This window comes from Cyprinus carpio, chromosome B1, assembly GCF_018340385.1.
Source record: "Cyprinus carpio isolate SPL01 chromosome B1, ASM1834038v1, whole genome shotgun sequence".
In the NCBI taxonomy this organism is placed as follows: domain Eukaryota; kingdom Metazoa; phylum Chordata; class Actinopteri; order Cypriniformes; family Cyprinidae; genus Cyprinus; species Cyprinus carpio.
In genome coordinates this window covers 31,619,660-31,634,041 of record NC_056597.1, presented here as the reverse complement: position 1 = coordinate 31,634,041, position 14,382 = coordinate 31,619,660, and the positions used below count along the sequence as shown (strand labels likewise).

Here is a 14,382-nt window from a genome sequence, read left to right as displayed (position 1 = left end):
TCCAATGGAAGATAATCACACAGTCTTTATTCTGAACTTTTTATTATGTGTTTATTTGACTTGAATGCCAAAGTGAAAGCATCTTTCCATCGTGCCATTTCAGAAATATTTAAAACAGCAGAATATAAACAGACAAAACATTTTTTTCTGATGTTCTGAACACCATAGCAAAACTTGACGTGTGTTTCGTCTCTGAGCTTCGTCGTCTTGTAGGTCTGAAGTCTCTAATGTCCTCATAATTAATGGGTAGATTTTTACAATCAGCAGGTCTGTGATTAAGCTGTTGGGAGGTAAAGGCAGAGAGAGAGAAGAACTGAGGATTTAATGACATAAACACTATTATTTTAACCACTTAATAGAGTGCTAGTGATTTACATTTGATGAACATATTTTAAAAATCTTCCCCAAAGCCACTAGAAGACAAGCCAGCAACCTTTAGCTGAAAGAGCGTAACGGCTAATGCTAACGCTTCCGCTTAGGCCGTTTTTTTTTTTTTTTTTTTTTTGGAATGGATGTCAATGGAGTATAGTCTTCATTACACTGAATAAACAGAAATGGCTTATTTGATGTATCAACAGCCTATATGCTAATCTTCAACATGTTTTACACTAAACAATACTTTTGGATTGAACTAATTTTAGAGTTTACCACAAAAAAAAAAAAAAAATCTGTTTTATAAGAGAAGCCACTGACTTTTTGTGACCGGTGGGATTAAGTTTACGGCTATTCCCATTCATTCCTATGAGATCCGTAAACAGTGTTTGAGTGTCGCACAACTCTGATTGAAATTCAGTGATGTCAAGGCTGTAATATGATTGGTTATTAAGAGACACGTGATCCAAGTTAGCCGTTACGCTTTCTCCAATAGTTAGTAATGCAGACCCTCTCCTCTCCTTATAGTAAGGCAATCCCTTGTTCAAATACCCATGTCTGTGGTCTTTGCACTTGACCACATGATTACTTTCTTCTAAATGTCTGTTCAGTAGTTCTCATGACATAATTTAATTTGTGGTGCTATTTAAGTATAAAAAGCAGTTGCAAATGTTGTACAAAATAAATATCACCACTACTCATCTTTGCACCATAAAACGTGCAACACTTTGTTTTTCTAACAAATTATATGTAATAATGGGCCCTGTATTTAACTTGCATCAGAAAGGTTTCTTACGATTTATTCCAAAACATGATGCATGATGGGATACACTAAGCTTCGGAGTGGTTTTCAAGTTAGTGTTGATTTAGTGTGCGCTAAGGGTACTGTGCTTTGGCGTTTTAAAGGTGCACTAAGTGATTTTGAAAAACACTTTTGATGACAGCATTGGACCAAGTCCCAAAACACACTTGTAGCCAATCAGCAGTAAGGGGGCGTGTCTAGTAATGACACAGAGAATCTTGATCGGTGAGTAACGTTGATTTTGCTTTGTTTCACACAGCTTATGTATGTTGGCTTCTGTTTGAATTTGCTTGTGTGTCATCTTCACTTGTTTCAGCGATCGTCGTTATGCCAGGGACGTGTACGTACAGTACGCGTGGGGCAAAATAGGGGCGAGGTCCTGTTGGGGGTATGGGCGTGTTTGTTTTGGTGCTTTCAAATATCAACATTGTTTGGCAAAAATTGCTTAGTGCACCTTTAAGACCTGGGACAGTCATGCGCACTTACTTTGTGTCGCGCGCACGCGCTCTCAAGTGGACAAGACCACAGTTGTGGGTATTTGGACAAGACAAATATCTGTCTTCCCTGAGTTTGACGCACCTCTCACAGTGACTTTTGTCAGCACTTCACTGGAGCCCACGTGATTGGTCGCCACACACTTATACGTGCCGCTGTCCGTTAATTTCAGCTTCGCGATCTTCAGCAGGCCATCTTTGGTGGTCTCCGCTCCTGGCGACATGGAGGCTCTGCCCACACGTGTCCAGCGGAAGCGGATTGGATGAGAGCCGTGAGCGAGACACTGCAGACGCAGAGCGTCACCGGGACGAGCCACTGTCTCCTCCGTCAGTGTGGTGGCGTACGGAGGCGCTGAGGACCAGACCAGACACAGTGCATATGAGGGATGGGTTCAAAGGGTTAATCTCATGATAACCATCAAGAACATGTCTATCTCTGTCTCACAGCAAAATCCAGTAAATGGGAAATTAAGATTATTAGGAGTTATTTTGGCCAAAAAAACAAACAAAAAACTATATAAAAAAAAAAGGATTTTTATAACATTTTATGTACAGTATTATTTACTGTATTGTAGTTCTTTACTGTATATATAAATAAATGCACAAAACAATAATCAAAATGTGCTCATAATGTATTTATAATGTATGGGCTATATTAGGTATTACATAATGTACATTGTTTAATTGTCAAACAAATAAATACAAACAAAAAGTGTTTTATGATCAAATTTTTGTCAGTTATTTAAAAACAGGTGTATTAATGTAATTTTATTGTACTGTAAAATTTATTTTTATTTATTAATTTTTTTTACTTTATTTGATTGTCATGAAAAATACATAAATATAATAACACTGTATTTTAAAAAAAAGTTGTATTCAACTATTTTAACTATTTATTAAATAGTTTAATTATTCATGAAGTAAATTCAATAGTTAAGTCATTCAACTATTTGTATTGTTTAATTTTCATAAAAACCATAAATCGTAATAATATATTTATTTTAAGATGTATTTTTTAAATATATTTATTACTATACTGTATTACTATCTTGTGTATAATTGTAAAATATGTACATTCATTAATATTAATAATAATAATGTGTATTTTTATCATGTATTTAGTTATAAATCTAGTGTTTTAATAATGTAACTGTATTGTGTTTAATTGTCATAAAAAAGTAATGTCCCAATGTCTTTAAACTGGCTTCATTTTCTTTTTGCAGAATTATTATTATTATTTTTTGTGTGTGTGGTGTGAAATGTGACTGAACATGTATTCTCATGAAAAGTGTTTGATTAATGATTAATAAGCGGTGTTTCCTCACACTCTTTGACTGTGCTCCCGGACTGGGTGTGATTGCATTAGCCTGAGTTTAATGCTGCTATCAAACGTACTTATACTCTTCTTCCTTTATCTGAAACTAAACTCCACCTGATGACTTCTGCTGCTCTTTTTCAGCTTCCCATGTATTTAGGTTCCCAGAATACGACCGAAGTCCAGTGACCGCAGCTGAACTCTGAGCCTGACGAAGTCAACGTTTACACTGACCTGTGACCATCTGACTCAAATGTAAACGTCTGTCTGCGAGGACAAGGTCAGCAGAGATAAGAGTGTGTTTCTGTCACTCACAGTCCACCTCCAGCTGCACGTAGGCCTCGCTGAAGCCCAGGGCGCTCGTGGCGTTACAGATGTACTGGCCTGACACACACAGAGAGCCAGCTGAGTTCAGTATAAGGTAATATTAGACATGGTTTTTCATGTTTGCAGAGCAGCTGTACCTGAGTCCTGTCGACCCACGTTATTGAGGGTCAGACTCCCGCCGTTCACCTTGTGTTGCCACGGCAACGGCGCCCGCAGCTTCGACCAGGAGATGACTGGAGTGGGTGAACCTGGGAAAAACAGAGGGAAATAATAATGAGTTAATGAATACACCTAATTACATAGAACTGTGAACAGTAATGCAACAGACTGCTGTAAGCTCTGTAGCTAACCCCACCCCCCAAGAACACGCCATCCAATCCGATGGCAGAAAACCTGAACATGTTTCTGATTGTGGTCCACTCACAGATGAATTTGTGCTGCTTACAAAATCAGATGTCATGTATGTTTCTATATATATATATATAAAAGCTTACAGCATCTTTAAATTAGCCTCAGAATGAATATTAACACTATCTATATTATAAAGCATGTTTATCTTGTGAGCATCCATGAGCATCATCTTTTCATTTAATTTTTAATCAAATGCAATTTTTTCCTAAATTTGTTATGCATTTAACCAAATGTCATTTTTAATGTGTTTTTGTTTGTTTGTTTTGACCCTGGATTATATAGTTAACTAAAACTAAAACTAGAAAAATACTTAAGTTAATTGTAAATAAATAAATAAATAAATGTTAACTGAAACAAAAATATATAAACCAAACTTATTTTATTTCAGTTAGCTGCCAAGGCATTTGTAATTTCCGTGAAGGTTAAGCTGAAATACTAAAATGACTAAAACTGTCTTTGATTGGCAAAACTAATATTAATGAAAGCAACAATAGTACATTATGATACTAAAAAAACACTTTTTGACCCTTGTCATTTTTTAATATTTAATCAAATGTAACTTTTTTTCAGCTGATGGATAGAAACAATTTCCCGCCCTACACAATACAGATATATATATATATATATAAATCTCCAGAGGCCTGTTTCATAAAACATGTTCACCAAATAAGTCAGGCTTATTTCAGTTAGTCAGGGGCCATAGTCAGACTAACTGAAATAAACCTGACTTATTTGGTGAACATGTTTTGTGAAACAGGCCCCAGATCTTTATTTTTCTCTCTGTGTGTGTGTGTCTCTCTCTCTGTGTGTGTGTGTGTGTTTACCAGTGGCATGGCAGTGCATGGTCACGCTCTGACCCTCCACGGCTGTCAGATCTGTTTTTGTAACCGAGGCCTGGGGAAATACTCTAGCAGAGGCTCCGCCCTCCACCCTGAGCTCCACCCGCCCCTCAGCAAGCCCCTCCCTGCTCTGAGCGCGGCACACAAATGTCCCAGCATCCTCTGCTGACATCACTGTCACCTTTGGTGGGCGAGTGGGAGGAACAGACAATGTTGAGACGTGCAGATCGGGCAGAAACCCGTTACGTTGAATCAGTGAATACTAAAACACCTGTAGTGATGCTGTAGTGTCTGTTGTCGTGGAAACAAGCTCCGTATCGCTTCCCTGTTTGGTCCAGCTGATGGAGGGGCGGGGCTTCCCTGTGACACTGCACTCCAGAGTCACGCTCTCACCCGCGCGAACCGACAGCGGCCCGGACGGCGTCACGCGCACCTTCGGAGGCTCTGCATCAACAAACACACTCTGAAACCACATCAGGGTTGCCAGGTCTGCGTAACAAAACTAGCACAATGGCCACTTAGAAATAGCCCAAATGTAGCACAGTGACCATATCCCAGATTTCTTAACTCCAAATATGCAAATCCCATCCCTAAAGTACATATTTTACAGTCACTGTTGAAAACCGTGCTAATAGTGCTCCTGTAGCTCAAGTGGTAGAGCATTGCGTTAACAAGCGCAAGGTTGAGGGTTTGATTCCCCGGGAACACATGATAGATAAAAATTGATAGCTTGAATGCACTGTAAGTCGCTTTGGATAAAAGCGTCTGCTAAATTGTTAAAGTTTTATTTCTCAGATTAACTGATATATATATATATATATATATATATATATATATATATATATATTACATATTTTACAGTCACTGTTGAAAACCAAAGGATCCTTTCCAGTATGCCTCCTTCACAAAACTTTACATCTACAACAGTTTTATCATTGGTAGAATATAAATATTTCAGTACAAGCATTCCAGTCAAATGTGATTTATACCAAATGTTAAACCATTAACCCCCGTGGAGGGAATCAACCCACGGCAACAGTTTAAAAGTAGCCCAATTCTGCGGGAAAACAACGGACTTGGCAACCCTGACCAACATCCATTTAGCTTTGAAGAATCCACAGTTTTAAATGTTGTTGTTTTGCAGTTTAGATTTTGTTCAGGTTAGGTTTATTTAGTTTTAATTTGCTCATATACAGTATTTACTACTTTTTATATATATATATATATCTTTTGACATTAGTTGAATTTTTATTTCATTTGAGTATTACTTTGATTTCATCCCCTATATCTCAGCACCAAAAAATGTGATTTGCATGTTTACATTAAAAAAAAAAAAAAAAAAAATTTCATCTAATCGGACAGAAAAACAACAAAAAATGTTTTTATAAATATATATATATATATATATATATATATATATATATATATAAAAATATATATATATATTAAACTATGTTTAATTGTTTTTGCTGCTTTTCTTGGGTTTCACCATTCATGCTACATAATTTAATCTGCACATTTTAGAGAATTACTTTATTCAAAAGCACAGAAATACGTTTAGAGGACAAACCATTTAGTTGTGTAGATCACAAATAATATTCTTGATTAAATCTATTTTCCCAGAAGTATTTTCTCTCTGTTTCCATTCATATTTTTGCACATTTATTATAGTTTGTTTTATTCTTTAAGTTAATGATACACTTTTTTGTCTTTGGAATGGTTTTTGTCATTGATAATGACTTTGGCTGGAGCTGCTGGAGCAGTGATAGGTAAACATAGATGTTTACACAGATAAACACACGCTGGACTCACGTCTGATGGTTAGAGAAGCTGTGGTCGTCTCTTTTCCCTGAGCATTGGTGGCGATGCAGCGATACCCGCCCTGGTTACGGAGACGGACGTTAGTGATGGTCAGGACAGCACCATCAGGTCCAAGCTTCACGTTATCTGAGACAAAATTAACCATAACACATAAATCCATTAAAGCAGGAATCTGATGTGTCACCTGTCCTGTCACTAATGACTGACTTAATGGCGTTTCTCATTTCTTGGAAGAGTTTAGTGATAAATGTTTGAGTTCATATTAAGATCTCTGACTTTGGATTGCAAACTTAGGCTGATGATACACTAAGCAACTCTGGGCAGTGTTGCTATCTGTGGACATCTCGGTGAGACACAAGGCCCAAGACTGATCTAAAGTATCCAGACAGAAATCTGTTACCCATTCTCAATGGGAAAGCCCAAGCAACACTGCTCAGAAAGTTGTCTGTGTATCATCAGCCTTAAGTATCTTAACAACTCTGATCACATACTGAAATACTGTTTAGATGTTTCTTCTGTATTTGATTTCTGTGAGAATCGGCTGATGTGTTAATGAGTGTGTTTGCTCTGTCTGTAGGTGATTGCGTAGGGTTTGTTTTTCTCAGATGGTTGGTGATGTGAAGGCACCTCCCAGCGGCTGGTTGTTGGTCCTCTTCCACTCCAGCTGGACGGGTTGTGATCCACTGGTCACGCGGCAGTGGAAGCTGACTGTCTCGCCGAGTTTAACAGCAGCCGTACGCGGCTGGACGGACACGACGGGACTCTGACCCCACACTGCCATGAGCAAACAACACTGACGCTTGAGACAATCACATATCTCAACCAACCACTGAATGCTTAACTGTAAGTTACATGACATGTCTGAGAAGATCTAGTCTAGGAAACAGAAATGCTGATTTCTTGTGAAAGTCTGTGTCAGATGAACCCTGTGCTCCTGTCGCTCTCGCTGACCTTCAGTCCTGCTCTGGTAAACAAACACAACCAAAAACCAAACTCCTCACATCATGCTTTTAGGATGGCAAAGACTTTGAAAGGTTACTCTGGAAATCTAATAGGTTACAGATTACAAGTTACCCTATTTAAAATGTAATAAGTACTGTAACTATTTCAATTACTTTATTAATGTAATGTTACTGATGACTAAATTTCTAATGATTTCAACTGTTAATCATTTTGAAGCGTTTAAAGCAGGCAGGGTTATCCTTACAGTAGAACTCAACACTGATCACTGTCAGACTTTCACAATCCTTCATCACTTGAATTAAGATTATAATAATTTATTTTAAAGCACAGCCACCACAGAATCACTTCAGCACCTCTTTTTACTTTGAGATCCTCCTGAGGATAAATACAGATTTAAAATCATAACAAGGAATAGTTTAATAGCTACTGTTTAAAAAAAATAATAATCTAATACTGGCATCTAACAATGCCTTGGAGAAAACAGTTAATAATAATACATACCTGTTTTTAAATGGCAGAAGGTATCATGCACAACAAAACCAGGCAAAGCAACAAATTCATATTGTTCAACATATCCTACCGTTTTACAGAATATATCCAGATGTAACACCCTTTGTAATCTTTACAATTTCTTAAGTTAGTGTAATTCAATTGCACATTTTTTTTTCAGTAACTGTAACAGATAACGGTAATTAAATTACGTAACAGCGTTACATGTAACTTGTGATTTGATCACATTTAATAAATTGATTTAAAGGGCATATCAGATTATCAGAAAGCAAAGCTGTGACCACGTTAAAAACCAGATAAACTCATCCACTGATCTTATAATAATGGACATTTAACACTATGGCTTCAGCGAAAATAAATAAACCTCAATGCAACGACACACAGATGAAGGAATACAACTGAGAACACAAGATTACTATCACTGATGAAAACCACTACAAATTATTAGTTTTCTTTGACAGAAATAAAAACAGGACTTGAATGTTTAACGGAAATTTGAAGGTAAATACAAAGACAAGCTTTGCTGTGTTTGCAGTCAGTGTGTGATTTAATCAGTAAATTAATCTTCAGCCTGACTTCAGACTGTATTCTGTCAGGAACAAAAACAGCCAATTAAATAAAGCAGCAGTTTCTGACTGTATTATAATAAGCTGATTGAATTGAGAATATGTTTATATTTAAAATAATTAGTTAAATTTTGATGTTTTATATTTGGGGGACTGTTTAATTGTTTGTTAAGACCTGAATAATTAATATTAGAAATTAAAGACAGAGAGAAGCGTTTTCACCTGTGTGCAGGACAGCAGAGAGAACCAGTGCTGCGGTCTGGACCTTCATGATGGACTGGAGATCTTCCTCTGTCTGGATCGCTGTTTCACACTCCTCCTCTCTCTCTTTATCTCTCTCTCTCTCACACACACACACACACACACACACACACACACACACACACACACACAGAGCTTATCTGTTTTAGTCACTTGGTGTGGCATCAGTAACTCGGTCTTGTGTTTCTGTGGGTCATGTTTGGCTTTGTGGGAACCAATTATGTGCACGGCCTAAAAATCCTACATACATGGAATACCTCATGCTGCAAAAACATCTCATTTCACATCTAAACATGTCGAAAATGAACGTTTAATTATTGCAATTTAAGAACCACAGAAGTTTATTCTGAAATGCTAAATGTCTTCTGGTAGGCGTAACCTTTGGGTTTGTCTACAGTAATTATAATTCTCTTTATATAAATACAAAACAAGTCTATGGCGTGTCTTCATTTAGATAAAATCTTCATTGTCTAAATAAACGTTTAGTGTGTAGGTTTGAGGTCTAACTCCGGCAGAGAAAAAAATAAAAAAAACTCACGACAGACATTACAACAATGCACAGCAAAACCAGATACATGATGCGCTTACACTGCATGTAACAGTATATTACGTTGAGCTAAACTACATGGAATGAGAAAACCACAACAAATTAAGTAAATTAGCAACAACTGTTGACTGGTGACCTTAAATATGATTTTAAACTAATATGTTTGAATACACAAGTCTATGTCAGCGTTAAATAAAAATAGATGTGACGTCTACTTTTTGAATTATGTAGCCTATTATTATTTATTATTACTCACCTAAACCTCAGACTAACCCAAAATTGATAGCTGTTCTGTGTGCACGTTTATATATTTATGAATGATTTGTAATTGGAAACCCATGTTTATCATGCCAGGTTAATAAGATGAGTGTCATATGAACTGTGTTGGTGTAGGGCACTAGAAAATATAGTTCGTATAGTATAACCATTGTAGTCCCCACAAATAAGGGAAACCTGTGTGTGTGTGTGTGTGTGTGTGTGTGTGTGTGTGTGTGTGTGTGTGTGGTATAGTATAACCATTGTAGTCCCCACAAATAAGGGAAACCTGTGTGTGTGTGTGTGTGTGTTGTGAGTGATCAGTTTACAGACTCACTGATGATTCAGCCAGACAGATGCTCTGAAAATGTTGCCACCTCCTGGTCATTTACCTTCTCAGAAAAACAAAAGAAGATCTGAATGAACAGCCAGGAAACTGAAATCAGGGCAAAGCATGCACTAATGAATGTTTTTACACATTTTATTCTCCATTAGTGATACAAACACAACTTAGAGGCTGTGTCAATATATAAATTAGATTTGTACTCTGTTATGTTGATGTAAAAATTATATGGTGCTCAAAATTCTTTTCTTTCTTTTATTTTACATGCAGCATGTGCCATGCGGTAAACATGAAGGAGTAAAAAACAGGCAATTGCAGTAATCATATAAAGTTAGTTTAACAGAAGCTGCTCTTCCACTGAATACACTGATGAACCTTTTTATATGTGTTTAATTTTCTGTGATGTGTTTTTTATGTGATTGTTTTCTTTTTGTTTTGTTGTTATTTTGGAATATTGTGTTGTTTTATTTGCTGTTGCAGAAAACAGATACCAAAAATATTCTTAAGAACTTAACCCTGCTTTACCAGATGACTCTACATTACTCTTTACATATTTGGGATTTAAATGTTGCTTTCAGTACCATTCAGTAATGTAATATTTGATTGCTAACCGAGTGCAATATACAGGCCTATATGTCTTCACATAAACATATTCTGATGGATGAATGGATGGTTGATGTTACATGGGTTTATGGTTTGTTGATGTTTCAAATAGATTGTGTTTTTCTTTGATATAGGTTGATAACGAATGTGTTTTTTTTTTTATTTTTTTTTGTTTATTGGACTCTGTTCTGCTTTTTTCCAGGGTGCTTCATGAACCTCCTCCTTAAACTCAGAAGCAGGTAGAACAGGTTGAGTGGCTAAAACTGAAAGCAAAACTGCAGTTTAACATCGTCAAAGAAAGAGCATGAACAATCGGCAATAACCAGCAGGATATTTTTCATGGTAAGTACATGTTTAAAGCTTAATGACATGATACCACTTATGCAGTTTAAAATCACTATAAATGTTTCTGAAGGCATTTGTAAAGAATTTACCTGATTAATTCAACAGTGCTATCTATTCTGATATCATACATAAGCTGTTTTTGTGTAGAATTCACCTGATTAATTCAACAGTGCTATCTATTCTGATATCATACACAAGCTAATGTTTTTTTAAGGCTATAAATAGATTTTGATCTGAAGTTATTTAAATTTAAACAGAATTCAGTTAATCCTCTGTATGTAAAAGTTTAGGCCAAATGTAAATATAACGATAGAAAATGTAACAACAAAATCAGTTTATAACCTACAGAATAATGAACCACATTATACTGAATACATTTTAAATGGGCGTGTAAAACATTTTAGGTTGAATTTAGGTTTTGATAGTTTGTGGAGACTTGTTGATTGGTGTGGCATTTGAGTGTTTCTCTTTGAAAATTTGATGTTGCCCGTTCCCAGGTAAACCAGTTTTTCCAGTTATGTTTTTTAGATAAACACACATTATCATCTAAAGAGTATGTTTTAGTTTTCATTTATATTTTATGATTGTTTTTTTTTTTATTTTGTTTGTGTGTTATTTTTTAAGTTAATTTTTTTTTAGATTTTAACTGGTTTTGCAGCTGTTTGTGTGCTATAGTGGCCTCTAGTATGTATGCATGAGGTGAATGTGTTCTAAACCAAAGATAACTACACCTAACTACACCATGAGTCTCAGTGAGAAGACAGAGGAGGGATGTTCCCAGTGCTGGAGATCTTCAGATCCCAGCTGTGTGTCTGTGAAGAGTGACAGATCCATGGATCGGCCTGATTATCTCAATGATGAAGCAGTGACTTTTGATCCCATGTGAGTATAAACACACTAGATCAAATGTCTAAATATGCATTACAGAATGTACGCAGACAGATTACATTTTCTAACATAAATACACATATTTCCTGCATAAATAATTTTTAATATGCAAGAAAGTAATGACAAAGTAAATTTACAGCCCAGAGGACAATATACAAGATCATACTGAATGGATTGTAAATTGCTGGGTAAAAAATGTTGGGCTGAAATCAGTGGCACAGTCCCACAATTAAGGCCAATGAAATGGTTTTTGTTTTTTTGTGGAGGACTATTTGAGGTGAAGAGTGTGTGTTTTTATGTGTTTCTATTTTGTTTCGCAGTTTTTTATTAGTTTTTTATTTAAACCAGTTTTTCTAGTCCTGAAGGAGTATACATTCAGAACATGCTTTCATTTCAGATTGTAATTGTTTAAAATAAAAGTTCATAATAAAATTACAAGTAAAGTACTAGTACAGCTGATATATGTGTATAGATGTATGCTGCAGTGGTCACTGCATATAGCTGTTCTGAGAGCACGTTTATATTTTTATGAATGATTTGTAAGTGGAAACCCATGTCTATCATGCCAGGTTAATAAGATGAGTGTCAAATGAACTGCGTGTCTGATCTGGTGTTTAAAGAGTTTAAAGGTCCTCGACGGCCCTGTATATATATACACATATATATATATTTTTTTTATTTTTATTTTTTTTTTATTGGCAGGCCTGTTATCTACACTGAGGGCAACACTGCCTCTGAAATGAGTCTCAGTGAGAAGAAAGCCCTGTCAACAATTTGATCTCATCATGAGCTCCCAGGAGACTCGTGATGTGGTCACAATGAGCTAAAAGTGGAACCTCACGGCACCCTCAATATGTGCTCATACTAATGTGAGGTCAAAGTGCACTCACTGCAGAGAGACTAGTTACCCAGCATGTATTGCAGCATGAAGCTTTTGATTGTCATTGTTGAGATTCAGACACTGATTCTTGATGTCTCTTTGTGTCTAAACCTCACAGCAGTTCAAAATGTTTGTGTTTTATCATGCTTTTAAAATCCTTCATAAAGGATTATGACACTGCTGGATCATATACTGTATAATCACAGAGCGATTATAATTAAAAACTTAAGATTAATAACGCCTCACAAAAAAAAAAAAAAAAAAAAAGTGAAAGTGACGTGACATTCAGCAAGTATGGTTGACCCATACTCAGAATTCGTGCTCTGCATTTAACCCATCCGAAGTGCACACACACAGAGCAGTTGAACACACACACACACTGTGAAACACACACACCCGGAGCAGTGGGCAGCCATTTTATGCTGTGGCGCCCGGGGAGCAGTGGGGGGTTCGATGGCTTGCTCAAGGGCACCTAAGTCATGGTATTGAAGGTGGAGAGAGAACTGTACATGCACTCCCCCCACCCACAATTTCTGCTGGCCCGAGACTTGAACTCACAAACCCCTTCGATTTGGGAGTCCGACTCTCTAACCATTAGGCCATGACTTCCACAAAGACTACATACTGAATCTAGGTTATGATTGTGTTGTCATTATCAGTAATAAACCAATGTCATCTGATTGCAGTATCTTTTTGGTTTTACTTGACAAGTAACTAATGTGCTTTACAAAAACACAGTTACAGCAGCCAAAAAAAGATAATGTTATAAAGTCAAGGGTCAAGAGCCCAACTAAAACAAACACTAATCACCATGATGGTAATGTCAAACGAAACAAAACCATCATCTTAATCTCTGTTAATTCTCAATAAGCAATTTTGTAATTGTCTGACAGAAATAAGGTCATTCTGGTTAATAATGAGTGAAGCTGGTGATGCTGTTTGTGGAGTTGTTTAATCATTCTCTGCTGAGATCATGAAAGATTTAATGTCTTTTGTATTTCAGTGGATTTCATTGAAGGCTGTGGCTGGAAGTCAGTTTTATAACAAAAATCTGTAAGCAGTGCGTGCACTCATACTGTGAGCTCACCATGTGAGAGCACTGTGATATCACTGTGATAGTGTTGAGAAAAAGGTAGAAAAAGTAGAATGTCCCTCCAGTGACCGATAACTAAACTGCCTCCTCTCAACCTGCTCAACATTTTGAATTACTATGAGCTTACATATTACTCACACTGTGAGATTCAGTGTATGAGAATGGTGTGTTGTCACTGTGAACATTGCATGATCTCACGTGTTGACTGGGAGAGGAGGGATTTTCTCAGTCCCAGAGATCTCCAGAACCCAGCTGTGCTGGGTCTTTAGTTGTGGATCATAATTTCAGTGATTAAATAGTAACCACTGATCTTATGTGAGTATGCTATGCTGGGTCTTTAGTTGTGGACCATAATTTCAGTGATGAAACAGTGACCACTGATCATATGTGAGTAAAAAAAGAAGCATCTAAAGAGAAATAGCTGCCTGAGATGAAGCTAAAGAGTGACTTTATGCCAATAAACCGAAGCCTATTCTATCCTATATTAGATTAATCAGATATGTATGTAGCTAACCCAGACATCATTATGTGACTTCGAAGCCATGCTTCTCTCTCTTCTCACATCTATACTTTGGACTATATGCTGTGGCAAGCTAAACAATCATCCATCCATTTTCCTATACAACACCTTCCATTCAAATAAGATAAAATAATTAACAGCTTTTCATCTCCATTGGTTTTAATGTTGGTTGAAAATTGTCACTGTATTCACTTATTCACTGTATTGTTTTTTGTGTAGTGTGTGTG

At 36.5% G+C, this 14,382-nt stretch overlaps 1 protein-coding gene across 1 annotated transcript; it reads right to left on the bottom strand.

The window, feature by feature from the left end:
* Nucleotides 1-25: 25 nt before the first annotated feature.
* On the bottom strand, nt 26-8,798 carry LOC109097899 (basement membrane-specific heparan sulfate proteoglycan core protein-like). The gene is made up of 9 exons (XM_042717522.1): nt 8,643-8,798; nt 7,009-7,155; nt 6,373-6,507; nt 4,832-5,004; nt 4,546-4,741; nt 3,448-3,558; nt 3,299-3,367; nt 1,754-2,020; nt 26-280 (listed from the first exon to the last, which is right to left on the bottom strand). Exons 1-9 carry the CDS (start codon nt 8,689-8,691, stop codon nt 276-278), a joined length of 1,152 nt encoding a protein of 383 aa, XP_042573456.1. The 5' UTR covers nt 8,692-8,798; the 3' UTR covers nt 26-275.
* Nucleotides 8,799-14,382: the final 5,584 nt, after the last annotated feature.

What these genes read in the sequence shown, in the direction of transcription:
- LOC109097899 (XM_042717522.1), bottom strand. Translation starts at nt 8,691, where the DNA reads ATGAAGGTCCAGACCGCAGCACTGGTTCTCTCTGCTGTCCTGCACACA. An exon ending in CAACAACCAGCCGCTGGGAG is followed by an intron (nt 6,508 to 7,008) that starts GTGCCTTCACAT and finishes ATTTTGTCTCAG; the next exon opens with ATAACGTGAAGCTTGGACCT. An exon ending in AGCTTCTCTAACCATCAGAC is followed by an intron (nt 5,005 to 6,372) that starts GTGAGTCCAGCG and finishes TTGTTGATGCAG; the next exon opens with AGCCTCCGAAGGTGCGCGTG.